This window comes from Thalassophryne amazonica, chromosome 14, assembly GCF_902500255.1.
Source record: "Thalassophryne amazonica chromosome 14, fThaAma1.1, whole genome shotgun sequence".
In the NCBI taxonomy this organism is placed as follows: domain Eukaryota; kingdom Metazoa; phylum Chordata; class Actinopteri; order Batrachoidiformes; family Batrachoididae; genus Thalassophryne; species Thalassophryne amazonica.
The window spans coordinates 86,600,436-86,624,818 of NC_047116.1; the positions used below are offsets into that span (position 1 = coordinate 86,600,436).

The 24,383-nt window shown below is 39.6% G+C and overlaps 1 protein-coding gene across 1 annotated transcript in view; it reads left to right on the plus strand.

Annotated features, from left to right (window-relative positions):
* Positions 1 to 15,451, plus strand: part of LOC117524612 (actin-related protein 3) — a 40,767-nt gene extending 25,316 nt beyond the window's left edge. The window contains exons 8-12 of the mRNA XM_034186425.1: positions 1,296 to 1,469; positions 1,678 to 1,770; positions 3,488 to 3,613; positions 13,423 to 13,506; positions 14,441 to 15,451. Of these exons, the coding sequence (XP_034042316.1) occupies positions 1,296 to 1,469; positions 1,678 to 1,770; positions 3,488 to 3,613; positions 13,423 to 13,506; positions 14,441 to 14,536 (573 nt within the window). The 3' untranslated portion in view covers positions 14,537 to 15,451. The remainder of the gene's footprint in view (positions 1 to 1,295; positions 1,470 to 1,677; positions 1,771 to 3,487; positions 3,614 to 13,422; positions 13,507 to 14,440) is intronic.
* Positions 15,452 to 24,383: the final 8,932 nt, after the last annotated feature.

Genomic DNA, 24,383 nt, shown 5'->3' on the forward strand with positions numbered 1-24,383 from the left:
TTATTGATGATGTAATGACAGCCATCTCCCCAGTGCCTTTACCTGACATGCAGCCCCATATCATCAATGACTGTGGAAATTTAGATGTTCTCTTCAGGCAATCATCTTTATAAATCTCATTGGAACGGCACCAAACAAAAGTTCCAGCATCATCACCTTGCCCAATGCAGATTTGAGATTCATCACTGAACATGACATTCATCCAGTCATCCACAGTCCACGATTGCTTTTCCTTAGCCCATTGTAACCTTGTTTATTCTGTTTAGGTGTTAATGATGGCTTTTGTTTAGCTTTTCTGTATGTAAATCCCATTTCCTTTAGGCGGTTTCTTACAGTTCGGTCACAGACGTTGACTCCAGTTTCCTCCCATTCGTTCCTCATTTGTTTTGTTGTGCATTTTTGGATTTTTGAGACATATTGCTTTAAGTTTTCTGTCTTGACACTTTGATGTCTTCCTTGGTCTACCAGTATGTTTGCCTTTAACAACCTTCCCATGTTTTTTGTATTTGGTCCTGAGTTTAGACACAGCTGACTGTGAACAACCAACATCTTTTGCAACATTGCATGATGATTTACTCTCTTTAAGAGTTTGATAATCCTCTCCTTTGTTTCAACTGACATCTCTCGTGTTGGAGCCATGATTCATGTCAGTCCACTTGGTGCAACAGCTCTCCAAGGTGTGATCATTCCTTTTTAGATGCAGACTAACGAGCAGATCTGATTTGATGCAGGTGTTAGTTTTGTGAATGAAAATTTACAGGGTGATTCCATAATTTTTTCCTCAGAATTGAGTGATTCCATATTTTTTTCCTCTGCTTTGTCTAAAAAAGTAACCGTTACTGACTGCCACAATCTTTTTTTCTTGATTTCTTATAGTGTTTCTTAAAGCCAGAAAGTTGCCATTTGAAATGACTTTAGTTTTGTGTCGTGTGAGATCTGCTTTTTTTCTACAAAATTAAACAACTGAATGAACATCCCCCGAGGCCGGTGATTCCATAATTTTTGCCAGGGGTTGTAGCAGAGCTGGTATCCTGCTATTGATCTGCTGTCACCCCCCCCCCCCCCCCCCCCCCCCCCACCACAGATGTATGTTAGTCTCCGAACAGAATTGTAAGTAATGAAAAAAATCATTTACTGTCACTGAAACATGTTTGAAGTAGCTGCACCACATTGAACAACCTGGTACATTGAGATGATGTTACCATCGGTGCATAGCATATGTGCTCTAATACATGCGCTTTACTTCCTGTTGTTTCAGACACTGATCAGAGTTTATGTTGCTTCCTCCCCATCAGGAGCGGTTTAGCTACGTGTGCCCAGACCTAGTCAAAGAGTTCAATAAGTATGACACAGATGGCTCCAAATGGATTAAGCAGTACACCGGCATCAACGCCATCAGTAAGAAGGAGTTCACTATTGATGTTGGCTACGAGCGCTTCCTGGGGCCTGAGATCTTCTTCCACCCAGAGGTTGGTCGTAACCCTGACAGTTCACTCAGCTAACATTTCTCACTGCTTGTGTGTGCTAATGTTGCAGTGTTGTTAATATGCATTGTCTGAATTGACTGAGCACTTCTCTGTTTTTGAAAAATATACCTGTGTGTGTATGTTGAAATGGGTGCTGTATATAATACATTTTAAACATCATCACAAAGTGACATGTGCTCTTTGATTGCAGTTCGCAAACCCTGACTTCACCCAGCCCATCTCTGAGGTTGTGGACGAGGTCATTCAGAACTGCCCCATTGACGTCAGGCGTCCTCTCTATAAAGTAAGCTGGTGTCCAGTTTTCCACTTGACACCTTTACACAGCTGCAAAATGTATAGTATGTTACAGTACATGAAGGTTTATATTTGTGATGAATCTTTGTGACATCTTTTTCAATCTGTCACTGCAAATTTTAAAGACCTTGAATAGTCTTGTCTCCAGGTAGGAGAAATCTTGATGTTTACTGTGCTGGAACAGAGCTTATTTTGGTCTTGGAGGTGTTTGGCTACTCATGCAAGTTAAAAAAAAAACATGAACAGTGAGTGGGTGAATTTTGAAAATGGTGATTGCTTGATTGTGTTTTCATCATTTCAGTTTAATATGTTTGACCAGTTAGTGAAGTAATGCTGCAAAATTAGTTGCATTTTCCTCACCATAATATGATCTTTTGTAATAAACATATTGCAAAAGATGATTTTATTTGAGTTGAGTGGGAACCTGGTAGGAGTTCGTGTTTTTTGTCAAACTATGGTGTGTCAGGGAAAATGGAAGAACCAGAAATTATGTTGGTTTAGTGGTTGTTCATTTGTTCATCATAACATCATCTCAATATTGAACACTGATGTCGTACATCGCAGGTTGTTCTTTTATCATCTAGAGTGAAGTAATTGTTGTTTTGACAGCTGTTTCACAACAGACTGCTGTGTTTTATTACCAGTAATATTCTGCATGAAGATGTGTAAATTGATTTTATTTATTTTAAATTCTGATTATTGGTGCCTATGTGATAGTTTTGTCAGGGTTATTGATTGATATTATTCTTGGATTGTGTTCAGTGATGGCATTGCTTTATCTTTGTTCTTGTTAAAAGTGTTGAATAAATTTACCATATGTTAGTATAAGTCACAGTTTTTGTGGGTCCTTGTGAAGTCCTGCAGCTTATACTCCAACGTCCTTCTTGTATTCTGAAAAAATCACAAGATTATTGGTGTTTTTAATAATTTATATATTTTGTAAAATAAACTCCAATAATAAAAGATGAACACCAGCAGTAAAAGCATACTACAATGCACAAAATCCCAAGTTAAAGAGCTGATTAAAACAAAAAAAACAAATTATGTTTTTATTGTTTTGAATGCTGTGGACCATCAATCCCTGTTCATCTGTCACTTAATAGCCAATAACTTGTCCACCACACGTTTATTTGTCCATCTTGCTTATTTTTGGAATGCTAGTCTTTTTGGTCCACACTACAGGCTGGGACCATCTTGCAAAAATCCACTGTTCTCTATGTCCAAACTGCATCAAGTAACATCCAATATGTTGTCCACTGCATGTTCATTTGTCCATCTTGCTCATTTTTGGAATTTAAAAGTAGTATTGTTGAGTAACATTTAATGCTGTGGTGTGCACATGCTACTGAGTTCTTGTTAATTTGTTAAACACGCCCCCATGGAAACACACTGTTCAAAAGTAAGTTCTGCATATACTCGTATACTCTGGTGTGACTTGTATATGTTTTTCTCATCAACAAACATTTTTTTTTGACAGGTGTGAATTGTACTCCAGAAAATATGTAGTTAATTGAAAGCAAAATTTAGCTTTTGTTGTTGGTGAGTCACACTAATAGAGTTTGTGTTGATGTCTTTTGTGTGCAAAACTGTGTTGAAGTTGTCATGACTTGTGACAACAGTGTCTTCAAATGCTGGTTTGCCACATGTCTGTCACATGATTTGCGTTCCACAGCTGTTTAAGTCGTCCCTGCCTTTTTATCCAACAGAACATTGTTCTGTCCGGAGGCTCCACCATGTTCAGGGACTTTGGGCGCCGTCTGCAGAGGGACTTGAAGAGGACTGTTGATGCCCGTCTGAAGATGAGTGAGGAGCTGAGCGGAGGCAAGCTCAAGGTGAGAGCGCACATTGATGTATACATAATGTTGATCCATAGTGCTGAGTGTGAAGTGGGATTTAGAAACTGTGCAGTGGTGATGTCCAGTCCAGCTGGGAATGTTGTTACAGTTGTGTGCCCAATTTCTCTCCGTTTTTTTTTTTTTTTTCCTTTTTTCCTCATGACTTTTCCAGTCTTTTTTTTAAGTATTTAGTGTGTGTTGTACCGCTCTTGGACCAGACAGGCACAGAGCTGTGAGGCAGTGTAGCTGTTGTGGATAGCAGCAAAAATCAAAATATTTTGTCCACACATTAAAAAAAGGAGCTGTCTCCCCAAATTCACCCTGCTCCAACAAAGAAGTTCCCGTGAGTTTGAATCTCTGGAGTGAATCGCACTAGTCAGAAGACTTATTTCTGTTTCTAAAAATATTTCACAGGTGCCACCAAGCTAACCTTTAAGAGTTGGTTAGCAGATTTGTACAGTGAGCAATGACTTCCAAAGACATGGCACACCATCACAAACACACACTCCCAGATTTAACTTATTTTTCTCCTCTGCTGTGCTGAATGTTGCAAACTGATGAATGAATGGACTCCATTTTTATAGTGCTCTTCCATCTGAATCAGAAGTTCAAAGCGTTTACCTATGATTGCCTTGATGTTTTTAAGCATAAAAATTCAAAAAGAAAAAATAATATAGCACCTTCAATTGCACCACAGACTAAAACAGTTAAATGTGGTCTATTAAACATTAGGTCTCTCTCTTCTAAGTCCCTGTTGGTAAATGATATAATAATTGATCAACGTATTGATTTATTATGCCTAACAGAAACCTGGTTACAGCAGGATGAATATGTTAGTTTAAATGAGTCAACACCCCCGAGTCACACTAACTGTCAGAATGCTCGTAGCACGGGCCGTGGCGGAGGATTAGCAGCAATCTTCCATTCCAGCTTATTAATTAATCAAAAACCTAGACAGAGCTTTAATTCATTTGAAAGCTTGTCTCTTAGTCTTGTCCATCCAAATTGGAAGTCCCAAAAACCAGTTTTATTTGTTATTATCTATCGTCCACCTGGTCGTTACTGTGAGTTTCTCTGTGAATTTTCAGACCTTTTGTCTGACTTAGTGCTTAGCTCAGATAAGATAATTATAGTGGGCGATTTTAACATCCACACAGATGCTGAGAATGACAGCCTCAACACTGCATTTAATCTATTATTAGACTCTATTGGCTTTGCTCAAAAAGTAAGAGTCCACCCACCACTTTAATCATATCTTAGATCTTGTTCTGACTTATGGTATGGAAATAGAAGACTTAACAGTATTCCCTGAAAACTCCCTTCTGTCTGATCATTTTTTTAATAACATTTACATTTACCCTGATGGACTACCCTGCAGTGGGGAATAAGTTTCATTGCACTAGAAGTCTTTCAGAAAGCGCTGTAACTAGGTTTAAGGATATGATTCCTTCTTTATGTTCTCTAATGTCATATACCAACATAGAGCAGAGTAGCTACCTAAACTTTGTAAGGGAGTTAGAGTATCTCGTCAATAGTTTTACATCCTCTTTGAAGACAACTTTGGATGCTGTAGCTCCTCTGAAAAAGAGAGCTTTAAATCAGAAGTGTCTGACTCCGTGGTATAACTCACAAACTCGTAGCTTAAAGCAGATAACCCGTAAGTTGGAGAGGAAATGGCGTCTCACTAATTTAGAAGATCTTCACTTAGCCTGGAAAAAGAGTTTGTTGCTCTATAAAAAAGCCCTCCGTAAAGCTAGGACATCTTTCTACTCATCACTAATTGAAGAAAATAAGAATAACCCCAGGTTTCTTTTCAGCACTGTAGCCAGGCTGACAAAGAGTCAGAGCTCTATTGAGCTGAGTATTCCATTAACTTTAACTAGTAATGACTTCATGACTTTCTTTGCTAACAAAATTTTGACTATTAGAGAAAAAATTACTCATAACCATCCCAAAGATGTATCGTTATCTTTGGCTGCTTTCAGTGATGCCGGTATTTGGTTAGACTCTTTCTCTCCGATTGTTCTGTCTGAGTTATTTTCATTAGTTACTTCATCCAAACCATCAACATATTTATTAGACCCCATTCCTGCCAGGCTGCTCAAGGAAGTCCTACCATTATTTAATGCTTCAATCTTAAATATGATCAATCTATCTTTGTTAGTTGGTTATGTACCACAGGCCTTTAAGGTGGCAGTAATTAAACCATTACTTAAAAAGCCATCACTTGACCCAGCTATCTTAGCTAATTATAGGCCAATCTCCAACCTTCCTTTTCTCTCAAAGATTCTTGAGAGGGTAGTTGTAAAACAGCTAACTGATCACCTGCAGAGGAATGGTCTATTTGAAGAGTTTCAGTCAGGTTTTAGAATTCATCATAGTACAGAAACAGCATTAGTGAAGGTTACAAATGATCTTCTTATGGCTTCGGACAGTGGACTTATCTCTGTGCTTGTTCTGTTGGACCTCAGTGCTGCTTTTGATACTGTTGACAATAAAATTTTATTACAGAGATTAGAGCATGTCATAGGTATTAAAGGCACTGCGCTGCGGTGGTTTGAATCATATTTGTCTAATAGATTACAGTTTGTTCATGTAAATGGGGAATCTTCTTCACAGACTAAAGTTAATTATGGAGTTCCACAAGGTTCTGTGCTAGGACCAATTTTATTCACTTTATACATGCTTCCCTTATGCTTAAATTTTCATTGTTACGCAGATGATACCCAGCTTTATCTATCCATGAAGCCAGAGGATACACACCAATTAGCTAAACTGCAGGATTGTCTTACAGACATAAAGACATGGATGACCTCTAATTTCCTGCTTTTAAACTCAGATAAAACTGAAGTTATTGTACTTGGCCCCACAAATCTTAGAAGCATGGTGTCTAACCAGATCGTTACTCTGGATGGCATTTCCCTGATCTCTAGTAATACTGTGAGAAATCTTGGAGTCATTTTTGATCAGGATATGTCATTCAAAGCGCATATTAAACAAATATGTAGGACTGCCTTTTTGCATTTACGCAATATCTCTAAAATCAGAAAGGTCTTGTCTCAGAGTGATGCTGAAAAACTAATTCATGCATTTATTTCCTCTAGGCTGGACTATTGTAATTCATTATTATCAGGTTGTCCTAAAAGTTCCCTAAAAAGCCTTCAGTTGGTTCAGAATGCTGCAGCTAGAGTACTGACGGGGACTAGCAGGAGAGAGCATATCTCACCCGTGTTGGCCTCTCTTCATTGGCTTCCTGTTAATTCTAGAATAGAATTTAAAATTCTTCTTCTTACTTATAAGGTTTTGAATAATCAGGTCCCATCTTATCTTAGGGACCTCGTAGTACCATATTACCCCATTAGAGCGCTTCGCTCTCAGACTGCGGGCTTACTTGTAGTTCCTAGGGTTTGTAAGAGTAGAATGGGAGGCAGAGCCTTCAGCTTTCAGGCTCCTCTCCTGTGGAACCAGCTCCCAATTCAGATCAGGGAGACAGATACCCTCTCTACTTTTAAGATTAGGCTTAAAACTTTCCTTTTCGCTAAGGCTTATAGTTAGGGCTGGATCGGGTGACCCTGGACCATCCCTTGGTTATGCTGCTTTAGACGTAGATTGTGGGGGGGTTCCCATGATGCACTGTTTCTTTCTCTTTTTGCTCCGTATGCATCACTCTGCATTTAATCATTAGTGATCGATCTCTGCCCCCCTTCACGACATGTCTTTTTCTTGGTTTTTTCCCTCAGCCCCAACCAGTCTCAGCAGAAGACTGCCCCTCCCTGAGCCTGGTTCTGCTGGAGGTTTCTTCCTGTTAAAAGGGAGTTTTTCCTTCCCACTGTGGCCAAGTGCTTGCTCATAGGGGGTCGTTTTGACCGTTGGGGTTTTTCATAATTATTGTATGGCCTTGCCTTGCAATGTGGAGCGCCTTGGGGCAACTGTTTGTTGTGATTTGGCGCTATATAAGAAAAAAGTTGATTGAAGTTGATTGATGTCAGCTCACATTCACCCACACAAGTTCTCCCACTTAGAAATCATGGAGGGGTCTGAAATTTTCATCTTAGGTGCGCGTCCACTGTGAGAAACATAATCTTAAAAAAAAAAAAAAAAAAAAAAAATCCGGAAATCACAATGTATGATTTTTTTTTATTTTTTTTTTATTTTTTTTTATTTGCATGTTAGTATTTGAACAATTACCAACCAGCAAAAATTCTGGCTCACACAGACCTGTTAATTTTCCTTTAAGAAGCCCTCCTATTCTGCACTCTTTACCTGTATTAATTGCACCTGTTTGAACTTGTTACCTGTATAAAAGACACCTGTTCACACACACTCAATCAATCACACTCCAACCTGTCCACCATAGCCAAGACCACAGATCTGTCTAAGGACACCAGGGACAAAACTGTAGACCTGTACAAGGCTGGGATGGACTACAGGACAACAGGCAATCAGCTTGGTAGAACATAACAACTGTTATGATTATTTATTAGAAAGTGGAAGAAACACAAGATGACTGTCAATCTCCCTCGGTCTGGGATTCCATGCAAGATGTCACTTTGTGGGGTAAGGATGATTCTGAGAAAGCTCAGAACTACACAGGAGGACCTGGTCAATGACCTGAAGAGAGCTGGGACCACAGTCACAAAGAATACATTAGTAACACATGACGCTGTCATGGTTTAAAATCCTGCAGGGCAGCAAGGTCCCCCTGCTCAAGCCAGCACATGTCCAGGCCTGTTTGAAGTTCACCAGTGACCACCTGGATGATCCAGAGGAGGCATGGGAGAAGGTCATATGGTCAGATAAGACCAGAATAGAGCTTTTTGAAATCAGCTCCACTTACCATGTTTAGAGGATGAGAACAACCCCAAGAAAACCATCCCAACTGTGAAGCATGGGGGTGGAAACATTGTACTCTAGGGGTGCTCTTCTGCAAAGGGGACAGGACGACTGCACCGTATTGAAGGGAGGATGGATGGGGTCAAGTATTACGAGATTTTGGCAAACAACCTCCTTCCCTCAGTAAGAGTATTGAAGATGGGTCATGGATGGGTCTTCCAGCATGACAGTGACCCCAAACACACAGCCAGGGCAACTAAGGAGGGGCTCCGTAAGAAGCATTTCAAGGTCCTGGAGTGGCCTAGCCAGTCTCCAGACCTGAACTCAATAGAAAATCTTTGGAGGGAGGTGAAACTCCAAACCTGAAAGATCTAGAGAAGATCTGTATGGAGGAGTGGGCCAAAATCCCTGCTGCAGTGTGTGAAAACCTGTTGAAAAACTACAGGAAACGTTTGACCTCTGTAATTGCAAACAAAGGCTACTGTACCAAATAACAATTAACATTGATTTTCACAGGTGTTCAAATACTTATTTGCAGCAGTAACATACAAATAAATTATTAAAAAATACATTGTGATTTCCGGATTGTTTTTTTTTTTTTAAGTGTCTCTCACAGTGGACATGCACCGAAGATGAAAATTTCAGACCCCTCCATGATTTCTAAGAACTCGCAAAATAGCAGGGTGTTCAAATACTTATTTTCCACACTGTATATAAATATATATAAATTAAAAACATAAAAAAAAATCTACCCCCCATATGTTGTACTTGGAATCTGCTGGAGCATCTCTTCCAATTTGTGAGTTACAGCTCCTAGTGCTCCTGTTACCACTGGGACCACTTTGAACTTTACTTTCCACATCTGCTCCAGTTGCTCCTTCAGCTCTTGGTACTTCTGTTTTCTTGTGCTCCTTCTTTCTGATGTTGCTGTCAGCTGGGATTGCAACATGAATCACAACTACAGTTTTCTTTCCCTGGTCAACCACCACTATGTCTAGTTGGTTGGCCAGCAGGTGCTTGTCTGTCTGGAATTTGAAGTCCCACAGGATGTTAGCCCTGTCATTCTCAACTACGTTTGGTGGCATCTCCCATCGGGACTTGGGGACATTAATGTGTATGCAGCACTTGTTTGTGCCTCTTATTGTACGCTGTCCCAGCTTTCATCTTGCATCCTGCTATTATATGCTAGACTGTCTCTGGGGCACATTTGCACAGCCTGCAACTTGGGTCCTGTTGACTGTGATAGAATCTTGCCTCTATGGATCTGATGCTTAGGGCTTGTTCTTGTGCTGCCATGATCAGAGCCTCTGTGCTGTCTTTTAGGCCAGCCTTTTCCAGCTGGTAGGTCTTCTGGTAGGTCTTCTTGATGTCAGTCACTTCCATTATCCTTTGTATCGATGGTGCGTCCCACGGAGGGGTTTGGCCTTCAGTGACCTTTCCTCCTCCTGTTCCTTACTGTCTTCAGCTGCCTGAGACAGTCTTGTAGCAGCTGATCTCCGGGGGCCATCTTTCTGATATATTCATGGATGATCCTAGTCTCATCCTGACTGACACGCACTGATCCTTGCCCTCCCTCCTTGCCTTGCTCATAGAGCCTCAGGGTACTGGACCTCCATGCATTGTGAGGAGTTTTCATGTCTTGACATCAGTGGCATCAATCTCCTCCTGTGGCCAATTTATTATATATCGATCAGTGGCAGCTGCTGGTCTTTCAAACATGGGAGCTCATTGTCGGCTTACGTAATAAAATTTGTTAGTTTATTTGTACGCAAATTCTGCCCTCCATTTCTTTTCAAGAAAATGGTCTGTGACCCTATTGTACCAAGTAGGCATCTTTTCCAGGGACTTGACCAGTGTCCTCAATGGCCAGCAGAGCTAGGCTGCTTAGACGACCTTGGCCCATTTCCTTGTGGGTGTAAGACTTAAGCCTTTGATACAGGAGACGCTCCTTTATACACCCGCAGATGGAGCTCCAATTGTTGCCACTGATAACAGTTTGTACAGCTAAGACATTGCTCAATTTGAATACAGGACTTGAAGTTCAGACCTCAGTCTCCCTGAATCAAAGTATTGGCCGTAACTTTTCAGAACACTCTAGAATCACTACTCTCATGTCATCAAACTTCCCTGGATTGACTAATTCTATGAAGCACAAACTCTCCGAACTTGAAAAATGCAGAGGAATCTGGTACATGGGATTATCGAGGATGACCATGTGCAGATTTCTGTAGCACTCCTTGGAATCCTGGTATTGGGAGAGACTGCTCTTTCTCATGGACTCATCTCGTGGGTTGGATTTGAGACCTGTTGCCTTGGCATAACTCCCTGACCTCGTCTCTTTGACAAAAGCAAGAAGAGACGCAATTTTTTTTTTTTTTTCTTGCAGTGGAGAACATCCATGGCCCTCTGCTGGATCATATCAAAACCACGTCAGTGTCTGAGAAGATTTGTTCATATGTGTACAACATGAACAGAAACTCAGAATCCTCCAGTTTCATTACAAAACCTTTGGCATAATTCAGTGTGTCATCATCCATTGTCTTATTGACAATGATGTGATTATGAATCTGCAGGAGGACATCATAGTTGTTTGCCACAGTGCTCACAATCTGTGATGTGAAACTCCACCGAGTAGGAGCGTTTCTGGGCAACCTTGAACAGACTGAATTTTGCCTGCACTATCAGCATAGCAGACAATGACAGAAAGTTGGGCACGACAAGCAATATCAGTTGTTTCATCCACATGCCATCCCAAAAAAAGTATGCAAATCAAGGACTATTTGTAGATCACCCTATGTGTATTTGTAGGTATTAATGAGAAAAATTTAACTTAATACTAAATTGTCAAGGTGTGACGGGTGTATAGGAAAAGGCTGAGACCCCCCCTCATCCCTTGCCAGTGGACACATATTGAAAAATTGTTTTTGACAGAAATGAACTTTTAACACATATACATCAATCAGCCATAACCAAGGGCGTAGGTTTGGTCTCAGCTTTGGTAGGGACATACCAAAACCTCAAAATTATCGTATTTTGGGAGAAATTATCGTACACAAACAAAACGCATACAACGTAGCTATTTTAGCGTTTTTTTTTTTTTAATTTACAAAGAATTTTATGTCACATTTTTAAACAGTAATTATATTAATGGGGAAACTATGGCACAAAAAGAACTCAAATGCACTACCAGACTGTGAAGTAACACAAACATGTGTTAATTACCAGATTAGAAAGAGTCGAATTCAACCTCGAGGTCGCTGTCGTCATCCGATGCCATGGCCACTTGTGCAGATTTTGTTGAACACAGAAAAAATGTTGACACCTCCATAAGGAACTTGAACTTTTTTTTTTTTTTTTTTCTTGTATATCTCTTTGCTCTTGTGTTTTGTTTGTTTGTTATTGCATTTGTTGAAATACAGTTTCGGAAAAAAAAAAAAAAAGATGTTGGTTGGGGAATCTTCCTGTCCTGTCCTGCAGAGATTGGATGGGAACTCATTACTTTGTATGGGGAGGGGGCGGGCTTTCAAATGACTGTCCCGGCAGCCCAAAGCCAGCAGCAGCCCTGTGTGTGGTGTGTCTTTGATGCCGCCTGAGTGCAACACCTGCAAAATGATTCTTGGGTGTCAGAGAGAGATGCGTGTTTGGGCAACCAACTGAAATTATCGTACATATTGGGTTTTTTCCCATTATAGATCGTACATCGTACAGATGGCAAAACTATCGTACAAATACGATAATTATCGTACATCTGGCAACACTGCACCGGAGCCACCCATCCTCTGCGCTCCGGGACCTCCCACTTTACAAATTAAGCACTGCCTGCCACGAGATGCGCTTTGTTTACGTCCATGTGAGAAGAACGTGAGCCAATGAAATTGCAACATGGGTAACCCTGTCACTCTGGCACGTCGAAAACACAAAACGTGACGACTAAAATTATAGTATCGAGTTCGCAAAAAAATAGTGAATGATTTTGTTATATAAACAAAAATGCTAAATATTGGTAGGGACTATTTTGCTATCCCAAAATATTGGTTGTGACTTGTCCCTATGGTCCATATGCAAACCTACGCCCCTGGCCATAACATTGTGACCACCTGCATAATATTGTGCAGGTCCCCCTTTTGCCACCAAAACAGCCCTGGACTGTGGAGGTACTGTGACACCTTTCTGTCAGAGCCAACATTAATGTTTTCAGCACTTTGAGCTACAGTAGCTCTTCTGGTGGATTTGCTGCTCACAACACATCAGTGAGACTTGGTCGCCCATGACACTGTCACTGGTTTACCTTCTTGGACCATATTAAGTCGGTACTGACCACTACAGACCGGGAACATTCTACAAAAGCTGCAGTTTTGAAGTTGCTGTGGCCCAGTCTGGCCATCACAATTTGGTCCTTGTCAGTCACTCTAATCTTAATGGGGCACAGTTTTTTCAGTTTCCAACACATCACATTTGAGGAAAAAATGTTAGCTTTCTGACGTGCATCTCCCACCCACTGACAGGTGCCACTGTAACGAGATAATCCATGTTATTTACTTGTCAGTGGTCACCTTATGGCCGATCGGGGTTTAAATTTATCTACTTTTTCATTTTTCTCTTTGGTTTGTCAAACAATCTTTTAACTGATTATCCACTAAATGAGTTACTGTTTATGAAACGTGCACTTCTAATTACAACAAGCTGGAGTAGTTGTGTGATCCCCCGCGGTAGGTCTTAAGGGCCAAGGATGAGAACCAGGATATTAAATTGTATTTTGGTTTCACTTTTCTACTTGTGCCAAAAAAAAAAAAAAAAGGTTTTCATTAGTGTTCGTGATCTTCAAAAATTTTGCCGTGAATACCCCACTCTGCGCACACACACACACATTGTGCCCCATGTTGTTCTCCTCATTTCTGCTGTGCCTCTTTGAGAAGTGTGTGTGTTTTTTTTTTTTTTGTATTTAAATGTTCATCTGTCTTCTCTCTCCTCAGCCCAAACCAATCGATGTACAAGTCATCACTCATCATATGCAGAGATATGCTGTGTGGTTTGGTGGATCCATGTTGGCATCAACTGTAAGTATCTCAGATCTGCTGCCTCAGTGTTTAATAACCTGCACTTGTGATGGGAGAGATGTTAAATTCCCTTTGTGCTTTGTGAGAATTCTGTGCATCTTGACTTTTACTTACAGTGCATATAGAAACTTGACACAGCCTTTGGGATTTTTCACATTTTGACTTCTTTATTGCATTTCAAAAGGGGGATAATTCAGGCTTTGCTATATTCAAATTTTTAAAATTATCCCTCAGGTTATCTCTCTCCAACATGATGATTAAAAAAAGTATAAAAACCAAAGTAATTGGTTGCATAAGTAGTGGCACCGTTTAGTATAACAAAGTAAATGATTTTCACAACCAGTTTTCTTTCGACAAGTCAGGGAATGAATACATGAACATTTCCAAATCACTTAATATGTCTTGGAGTTCATTTGCATCAATCATTAACAAAATACAAACAGTTTGGTGCAAACAGTCTATACTCAGACTCTGACTATGCAAGGAGACTAGTGAGGGAAGCCACCAAGACACCAATGACAGCTCTGAAGCAGCTAAATGTATTCTGGTTGTGTTTGGTGAAACTGGGAATAGCGTCACTTTTGTATTTCACAACAACATGGTGGCGAGGAGCAGGGATGGGTTTTCTCCAAAAGAAGACTTGGAAGTTGAGCTACAGTTTTCCAGAAGGCACCTGGGAACCTCGAGCCTTGATCTCATCTGTTTCCTTGTATGAAAGTCCTCCTTTATACTGGTCACCCATCATATTGTGACAAAATTGACTGAGAGGCACGTGTGACGGCTTAACATCAACAAACTGAGCAAGCAAGATGCAAAATTAAATTTTTTTTTTTAAGCACGAAGAAAAAAAATGTTTTACTGCAGAAAAAAAGACTATTCATACATTAAAAGTATTTTTTTTTTCTCCTCTGTGTTTTTCTGTCGTCCCCCACAGCCCGAGTTCTACCAGGTCTGCCACACCAAAAAGGACTACGAAGAGATTGGGCCGAGCATCTGCCGCCACAACCCCGTGTTTGGAGTCATGTCTTAACTTCGGACCTCTAACAGTGTTTGGCAGACTGTGGACAGGACTGGCTCAGGCAGTAGGGGGCGCTGGTGTTTCTATTCTTTTTGATTGCTTCAGCTATGGATGTGTTGGAAAAGATGTACCACCATTTTGGGGGGGGGGGGGGGGGTACAGACCACACACATACACACACACACAAACGGCTGGAAAATTTCTTGTGAATGTTCCTTCTTTCTTTTCTTTACAAAATGAGGGACTGTGGTTTGTTAGCCAGAACAGTTTTAGGAACAGATGTGGACCTGCTGAGCAGCACTAATAATAATGTGTTTGTGGAGCTCTGGGACGATATCAACGGTAATTAATTACATGACAAAACAACACATTATTTATGTTGATAAAATGAGTCCAGGTGAGATCTGATGACTCCTTCAGATCATTGAAGAGCATGTAATCATTGAAATTCTCTTCTTTCTTTCTTTTTTTTTTCCTTTAACTTTGTTTCAGCTGTGCATTATGGCAAGAGCTTGTTTATATTTCCTAAAACTTTTTTGTATATGTAAGACTTGGGAAATCAGGGGTTTAAAAAAATAATAGTAATAATGCCGGTATGAGCAGGTGACTGTTTAATCCCAGGATGCAGCTTTGATATGCAGTGTTCTTTGAGTTAAAGTGCTTTTCTTATGATTCTCACACTCATTGCTGGTTTCCCTTTAATTCTATAAACATTCATATCTTCTTTCACTTAGGACTGTCAAGTTTCTGCCTCTCTGATGTGGTGAAAGAAAAGAAAGAGGACTTGCTGAGATAATAAACACGAAATAAAACTGTCGTTCCAGTATTGTTAGTTTTTATAATTAAATGCCAAATTATTAAAATATGGAATTTGTGTATTTAATGCCTTTCTAGATTCCAATAAAGGTTCAAATTTGTTTCTAAGCACTGCAGTTTTGCTTACCTTTATTTTATACTTCATCCACTGCTATCTAAATGTTTTCTTTTTTGGGGGGGGGGGGGGCAGGTGGGGTTCATCTACTCATCCTTTTTTTATAGGTTAATCCCTTCTTCAGGGGTCAGCAAGTAATTTTTTTTAAAGACTTATTTTGTTTTTTTCTCTTTTCCATCTCTTTGCAGTTGAACAGCAGACCTAAACATCTTTCAGGTTAAACCATATTTTGTTTTTAACCCAACTAAAGATTTTTCTTATTTAAACTGTCCAAGCTTGTAAAAAAAATACTAATTTAAGAGATGTAGTAATTTAAGAGATGTAGTTATTTAAAGAAAAGTAACTTAAATTTTCCATGATTTGGATTGTTTTCTTCTGATTCAGATTTGAGAGGCTTTGATGTAGTTCTTATTTAAACTGAAGTTTTATTTACATAAACCTAATTGAGGGCTGTGCTTCTCTCTCTGGCTTGAGTGCTCACACAAGCACCAAAATTGGCATGACGATTTCCAATGTAGTACTTAACAAATCAATTGGCTATTTCAAGTTCTAAAATAGCGGCCATATTCCAAGATGGCTGCTAAAATGACAAAAATTACTCTTTGCATTGTAAAGCTCCGGTTACAATAGATCTGTTTTACAGCATTAGTAAAATTCAAGATGGCACCTCATTTCAAGGTGGCTGCCAAATCAACCATTTTTTTTTAACATTATTTGATTTGTGTTTATTGTAAACTGTAGGTTTTCAGGCATGCTGGATTTATGTTCCAACATTATGATGCTCTTTGTGGTATAAATTGCCATTTGACCATGTCTGCAGATATTAAAAATTGCAACACAGTATGTTCAACATTTAACACTATTAATAGGCCACTATGAAACACTTTCAAGCCATGAACACTTTAAAAACATGCTGTGTGGAGCCCATTAATACATTACATTTGTTAATGGGCTCCAGTTTAAGTTGACAAAGCAAAATTAAATATCAAAACATAAATGGAATTCAGCATAAATAACATTCTAATTAATCAAATTGAGTTTCTTTGTAAAAAGGTTTTTTTGGGGGGGGGGCGGTATTATGGTAGCCATCTTGGAAAATGGCCACCCTTTTGAATTTTCAAGTGGCCAATTGACCAAGTATGCCAAGTAATATCCTTAGAATCACTGTGGGAAATTTGGTGTTTACCACCAAATGCATGATATCCCCCCCCCCCCCCCCCCATTATCTGCTCTATCAGGAGATCCATTATCTCTGATGCTCCAGTCAGATTTCAACTCACATCAGCTGTAATTCTCTGACGACCTCATTTCCCAAAATAAAGTGAGGAATGTTTGCAAAAAAAATGTTTTTGCATGAATTACGTGCATTTCAAACAGGTGTTTCAAGTTGGCTGTCACTACTTTGCAGTACTAACAAAAATGTTTCACCATTCCCGACCACATGTCCCAGCCATTCTTTATTTACAGTTTTACTTTGTTCTGTTGCCTTTATTTGCTCATGTAGAGGGCATCATTTGTCCCTGTGGTTGAGTCATTAGCTCACACTGATGTGAAGGGAAGTGCACACCAACAAGAAGTTGATTCAACAGGGGTACAAAAAAATGCAATGAAAGCGTTGCATGCTGTGCTGGGTCCAGGTCTGTCACTGTGACCTGGATTAACAGATAAAAAAAAAAAAACAATTACAAGCATTTATGAAGATGACTGCAAGGTTTATGGGCAAACGCTTTTCCACCTCCTTTGTAACTTGTGGTGTGAACAAAAAGTGAGCACTAACATATCGAAACATGCTTTTTGGTTTATTTTTGTGTTTAAGGTGGGAGATTACGGCTGTTTTGTTGTTTTGATTTAAAACCATAGACTATACATAAATTGTGACAAAAGCCTTTGTGAATCACTGCCTTATATTAGATAGAACTTTACTGATCCCTTGGGAAGACTCCCTTAGGGAAATTGAGGTTCCAGCAGCACACAGGGTAAGAAGCACACAGAGTACCAAAAGTGAAAATAAAAAAGAAAAAGTTTGCAATATAAGGGTGATTCTTTAACTACGGGCACTATTGGCCTTGTAAATGTAATTTCCACCACACCATTGCCTTACAATAAAGTGCCTTGGGGCAACTGTTTGTTGTGATTTGGCGCTATGTGCTCTGATGTCACCGTTTATCTCCATAGAAACTACCCAAACAATCTTTCATACAAACTGTTTAAAGGGACATTAGTGTTGTGGTGGAAATTACGGCAATAGTGTGGGACAACTACATTTTGTTTAAAAAAAATAAATAAATCACAACAGTTGTATGACATTGAATACCCCAATTATGTTTTGATTATTTTACTGATATTGAAATATTTTAAAACATTAGAAAAAAATGTTTCTTTACCATTCATTTTTATCATTGAAGATCAAAAGTCTGGGTGTGGGACAAGCACAAAACTGCAATATTTGCATGTAATGATGCTGAAAAAAGGTGAAAGTCATCATAGAGTACTAGAACAAATTTCTTAACACACTTTCATTGTAAAGATAACTATAAAAGTGTGAAATGTCCCCGTTTTTCATACAATATGATCAAAGAACATAAGTGCCCGTAGTCTAAAAATCACCCATAAATACCAGACATACTGGTTTACTGGTTACTACGGTTCCTCTCATTCCTGACTTCCTGTTGCTGCTAAAGCCAGACTAGCTTCAAGTCAGTTATACAACATTGTATAAATACTTTACTAAAACAAGGAACAAATGACAGCATTCACCAATTATGAACTGCAACTGATCAATAATTTACAAGGACCTTGGAATGTTTCTCAGTATTTTCCCGATAACTGCTCCAAGGGAAGACTGACTCAACAGTTTCTAGCCACATTTAGTGGCTGTCATCCAGTATATTCTAACAACTCCTATTTAATTACAGTTTTTCTGAATTTCTAAAACTTGAACCTCTGTTCCTTGAACCAAATTCACAGTGGCCTGAACTCATTTCCTGAATCAAGCAACCCATTGGGTAAAACCTTCAGTAGTTTTCACCTAAAAAGACACAACTTGCAGATCTTATGTGCACGTTTTTGCACAACTCTAAACTCAACCTCACGCTTGTGTTGCAAAATTGTGAACACAACTCCAACACAGCCGCCAGCTTTCATACACAGCAACTCAACTGAACACACACGTGTCTGATGGGCAGGATAGAAGTCGGGTCACAGTGCACAGGTGGCACACGTGCATCCATCTACCTTGGACAGAAACATCCGGAGAGACAGAGGAGGAACAGTTTGGGCGTTCACCGTGTTGTTTTGATACGTGAACAAGCAGCACTTCATAAAGGTTTTCTTTTGACCTTCCAGCCCTTTTCTGGATGCTACAGAGGAGTTTCTCTGCGTGGCGTTGGAAGGTCTGTGACCAACACCCCAACATCAGGGCAACTTTATTGAAGGCAGTGGAACCAGCCTGTGATGACATGACTGGAGTCTTGTCAAGGCTGGTTTGGCACATCAGACTGGTTTTTCCCCCTTTGCCTCTCAAGGAAAAATATTGCCTGTAATGTGGATGAAGTCCTCTGGCCGGGTTACGCACCATGACATGATGTTGGAGAAAGAATCTCGGTGACTTTGTGCTTGATGTGTTTTTTTTATTTTGTTTTATTTTTTGTTGTGACATTGCTGAATATAGATATCTGATTGACTACGATAAATTTTTGCTAAATACATTTTCAACATTTCCAGTTACCTACAGGCCCTGGACGCTGTGTCCCAACTTATTTTATGTCGTGTCTAAACGAATGCATTTCGGTATATTTTTACTTGCTGTGTGTACGACCTGAGCACACTTTGGTTTGGATCACAGGAAAATTAATTATGAGGTGACAGTTTGATTTTGATAGAGTCTGGGGTTTTGTGAATGTACTTTGAATTTTTAATTTTATGTTTAAGGTTTAGAGAAATGTGTTTTAGCAATTGGGAAAACTGTAATACTATCACAAACGAAACCTACCGAAAGATTTAACTACATTTCAGATTCCTGCTTATTCCAATCAAGGGTCACGGGGTGGGGGCCTGGAACCCATCCCACACTGTGAAACAGAACACTCCATTTGAATACAATAATTAAGTTAATGTCACTCATTTCCATTAATTAAACTTACTCAAAAATGAATTGTCATAACAACTCAGTTCCTTTAAGTACATTTAAAGTTTTGGGGCATTTAAGTGTTGGTGATGTATTGCCAGTACATTCCATTCACTCAGTTTATGTAACGGAGGCCAGCAGGTTTCGCTGTGCAGATGTAGTTAGTAAACCTCACTCCCAATAGCTCAAAAGAATTCTCTGGTCACAAGGTCAGAGTCCTGGGTTTTAGCCTTCTGGTTTCAGAGTCCGACTTCCATGCTGTAGATCGTGAGTTCACGTCCCCAGGGGAGTGACTGGGTGGAGTCATAACAACACAACTCTGAGTCAACAAGTAAACCAAAGCATGCATCAAAAATCTAATCCAAAATGTAATGAAAATTTTTTTAGGCAGAAATTTGTCACTTTTTATTGAAAAACAGAAACTAGATTTACATAAGTTTAATTAACTATAAATTGTTAAGTTACTAAAACTTTAACAATTAATTTTTAAAAAATTATTTAAGTTGGCACTCATTGAGTTTTACAGTGCAGCAGTCATAGGGCAAGAGGCGGGGTGCACCCTGGACAGGACGCCAGTCTATCACAGGTTCACATACACAGAGACAATTTGGTGGGGGATGGGGGGGACATGTCCCCTCCACCTTTTCAACCAGGGGTGGACAGAATATGGTATGTCCCCCCCCCCACACCTTCTGACATATATGTGTGTACTTGAAACATGCTATGCCAGTCTTATGTGCAAACCATATCAGAATAGTATCTTTGTTTCTGCAAGTTTGTATTTTTAGCAGCATTGACTTGTTTACAACACCTGTTTCTTGTTTGTCATATTCGGAATTTTCTGGGACTGCATTTGCCCAGATTTGAAACCAAAAAGAGTTGCCTCTAGGGACTAGTGTCTACACATAAGTATCAATGGACCATATGCTAATTTACTAAATTCTGAAAGTTAGAAAATGAAATCAGAAAAGCTATCTGGGACCTCAGAAAGCCCATCTGCAATTATTGCTTGATCTCCAAAATCAGTCTATGCAAGCGAAATTATGTTCAGTATGAGTGTTGTCATTAGTGCCACTTCAAAAATTAAATTCATAAGTAATTTATCCTAAACTTATGATCTGTTGTTTTTTCAAACTTATGCAAAAACAAATCTTGAGAAAAAAAAAATACAGTATGTGATAGTTAATAATTATTAAGAGCCTGTTCTTTCATATTTATGAATACATTTTACCACATTGCAGTTTTTTTTTTTTTTTTATGAAAACTCAACCTATCATTCTTTTTGAGTTCTACACATGTGGTGATACCTTATTTATACCAGGATGTTAATAAAATCAATGCTGGTTATTCTCAGAATAAAGTACTTATATCCACAGTTTCAAATTGCATAAGTCAAATGGTGTCCACTTTATGGTCTTCTCAAAACGTTAAAAGTACTGTTCTGGATGCTCAGAATACATCTGAGCTTATCTAGAAACCGTTGGCTTCTGGGGACCTAAAGCAGCCCCAAGACCCCCGGCCTATGGGCTTCGGCCCTGCGGGCCTCGCACTTTGTCCCCCCAATTTCTAGTTCTAAATTGCGCCCTTGAGACAAACACATTTACACTTGCACACACGCACACACACACACACGCCTACAGTCAGTTTAAGGTTTCCAATTCACTGAATCTGCACATCTTTGGAAGTGGGCAGAAGCCCATATGAACACATAGAGAACATGCAAAGTCCACACAGAAAAGACCAGGTGGGAGAAAAAAAAATTCCACAACTTTTTTGCTGTGAGGCAACAGTGCTAACCACTAAACCACCGTGTCCCCATACTTTATGAATTTAATTTCATAAATTTGCTAAGTTATATTTTTTTTGGTTTTTAGTATATTTTCATTTAGGGGAATTTTTATGTAAAATTAATATATAAACAAGAGCAATCAGAGATTTCTGACGTCTGCCAATCCGGATCTGGATAACCGCCATGATTCAGTGGAGTCTTCCATGGCCTAAAGTGTATTGGTGGTGAAAACTGGGTGATAATCCGTGAAGTAGTTTTGACATAATCCTGCTAACAGTAATCCTTCAAAGCCTATATAAAGTGAAATTTGATCCAGAATCCAGATCCGGATCACCTCTAAAATTCAGTGGAATCTTGATCCAGGTACAGATCACCTCCAAAATTTAATGGGTTCTTTCATGGCCTAATATGTATGTGTTGAAAATTTCATCAAAATCCATGCAGTAGTTTTGATGTAATCCTGCTAACAGTAATCCTTCAAAGCCTATACGAGGTCTGTCCATAAAGTAACGGTCCTTTTTATTTTTTCAAAATCTATATGGATGTCATTCATATGTTTTTACGTCGGACATGCTTGAACCCTTGTGCGCATGCGTGAGTTTCTCCACGCCTGTCGGTGACATCATTCGCCTGTGAGCACGCCTTGGGAAGGAGTGGTCCCGCCCCCTCGTCAGATTTTCATTGTCTGGAAATGGCGCAATGAAAAGGTCTGTTACTACAGCTTTAAGGACCCCTTTAAGGACGCTCGGCAAGCCACCGGACCATTTCTAAATGGATGGCTCTGTGGATAAGAGACCATCGTGTGCTCTTTCTCTGGTTATCACAAGAGCTGGACATCAGCCATTTTCTGGCAGATTTCACTTTTAACAAGAGATTTTGTCATGGAATGCCGCGCGGAGGCTTCGCGCGTCACGACTGATTCGCTGTGGAAGCGAGACAAAGGAACACCTCCGTTTCGGCGTGTCAGAGGACAAGTTTGGACATGTCTATCTCAGCTTTCAATGCTTACCAGTCCAGTAAGTATCAGTGAAATTGTGGAGAGCTGGACATGTCCTTAAGGGGTCCTTAAAGCTGTACTAACAGACCTTATTCTCTGTGAACCCTGTAAAATTTTCACCGAAAGCCAGATAAATTTTTCGAATGGTTTCCAGGTGCCAGTCTCTAACAGCTTCTGAAAAAATTCTGATGGAAAAAAGTCCTTTTCATTCCGCCATTTTCAGACAATGAAAATCCAACGAGGGGGCGGGACCACTCCTTCCCAAGGCGTGCTCACAGGCGAATGACTTCACCGACAGGCGTGGAAAAACTCACGCATGCGCACGAGGGTTCAAGCATGTCTGACGTAAAAACATATGAATGAAATCCATATAGTTTTTGAAAAAAAAACTTTATTGACAGACTTTATTGTTACTTTATTGACAGACCTCGTATAAAGGGAAATCTTGATCCAGAATCCAGATCACCTCCAAAATTCAGTGGAATCTTGATCCAGAATCTGGATCCAGATGCAGATCACCTCCAAAATTTAATGGAGTCTTCCATGGCCTAATGTGTATGTGTTATGAAAGTTTTGTCAAAACCCATGCAGTAGTTTTGACGTAATCCTGCTAACAGACAGACAGACAAATGAATAAACAAACGCTGTTTATTACGTCCTTGATGGACGTAAAAATGATAACTATATTTTGTAAAAATATTAATTTTGCAAATCACTACCAAACACTAAGTTATTACACTTCCAAAGAGGCTTCATGCAAACTGTTGCACAATTTCTCCATAGTACTTGTTTATGGGACCCCATAGTTAGTTGTACCCATTTTAAACTTGAAGTTGTCCCCCTGAGACAGGCAGTGGGACAAAGACAAACCAAATGAAGAGAAACAGGGGAAACATATAGTGTGTTGTGTTGGAAAGAAAGAAGAAATAAACAGCTGTTGACTGAACAATGTGTGTTGAAACAGCTCCAGAGAGGACAGTATAACGTGACAACTTCTCTTGAAGCCATCCCACAGAGAGTGATGATCATCTGGTGGCAAGCGAGAGTAAAATAAAATTTCAGTACCACAAAGCTGTCCATCGCAGACAACAGCAAAATTATCAGGATCAACCAAGCAAACCAAAATGTAGTTAAGTGTTGTAATCAAAAATCACTACTTCTAATGTCACCGGTTTACGGTACAAGCTCAAAATATGACTAAAACATGAATCTGTCTTTGTCAGAGGGGAAAGTGACACTTATGAGACGACTGTGCTGTTCCATCGCTGCACAGTTTGACAGGAGTTTTTCTTGGCTGTCACTTTGGTCCTTGGAGACATGTTATTAATGTCTCATCCTCACCATTTGGATCACTTCAACAGGAGTGTCAAACCTTCCCAGGTAATCACGTTTTACCGAAACCCAGAAACTACACGACAAGACTGTGTGCACACACCTGCATGTAAATAACTGATAATAATCCAACTTCAATTCATTTATACAGCGGCAAATCATAAGTCACCTCCAGGCACTAAACACAGCTAACAGTCAGTTTCAAGGGGAGTGTGTGTGTGTGTGTGTGTGTGGGGGGGGTGATACCGCATACATACGCTACAATCTTTATAGTACTCTGTAATATGAATATTTTATAAAAAGTCTTGTTTTGACTTACTTCAAATTATTTTATTTATATCTAATTAATTTAACCAGTTTTAGTCCCATTGAGATCGAAACCTCTTTTGCAAGGGAGACCTGGACAATTCTAAAGTTTCCGATTCACCTAAACTGCATGTCTTTTAAATGTGGGAGGAAACTGGAGCACTCGGAGGAAACCCACACAAACATGGGGAGAACATGCAAACGCCACACAACCACTAACCCACTGTGCTGCCAAAACCTATTGTACAACCCCTGGCAAAAATTATGGAATCACTGGCCTCGGATGATGTTCATTCAGTTGTTTAATTTTGTAGAAAAAAAGCAGATCACAGACATGAAACAAAACTAAAGTCATTTCAAATGGCAACTTTCTGGCTT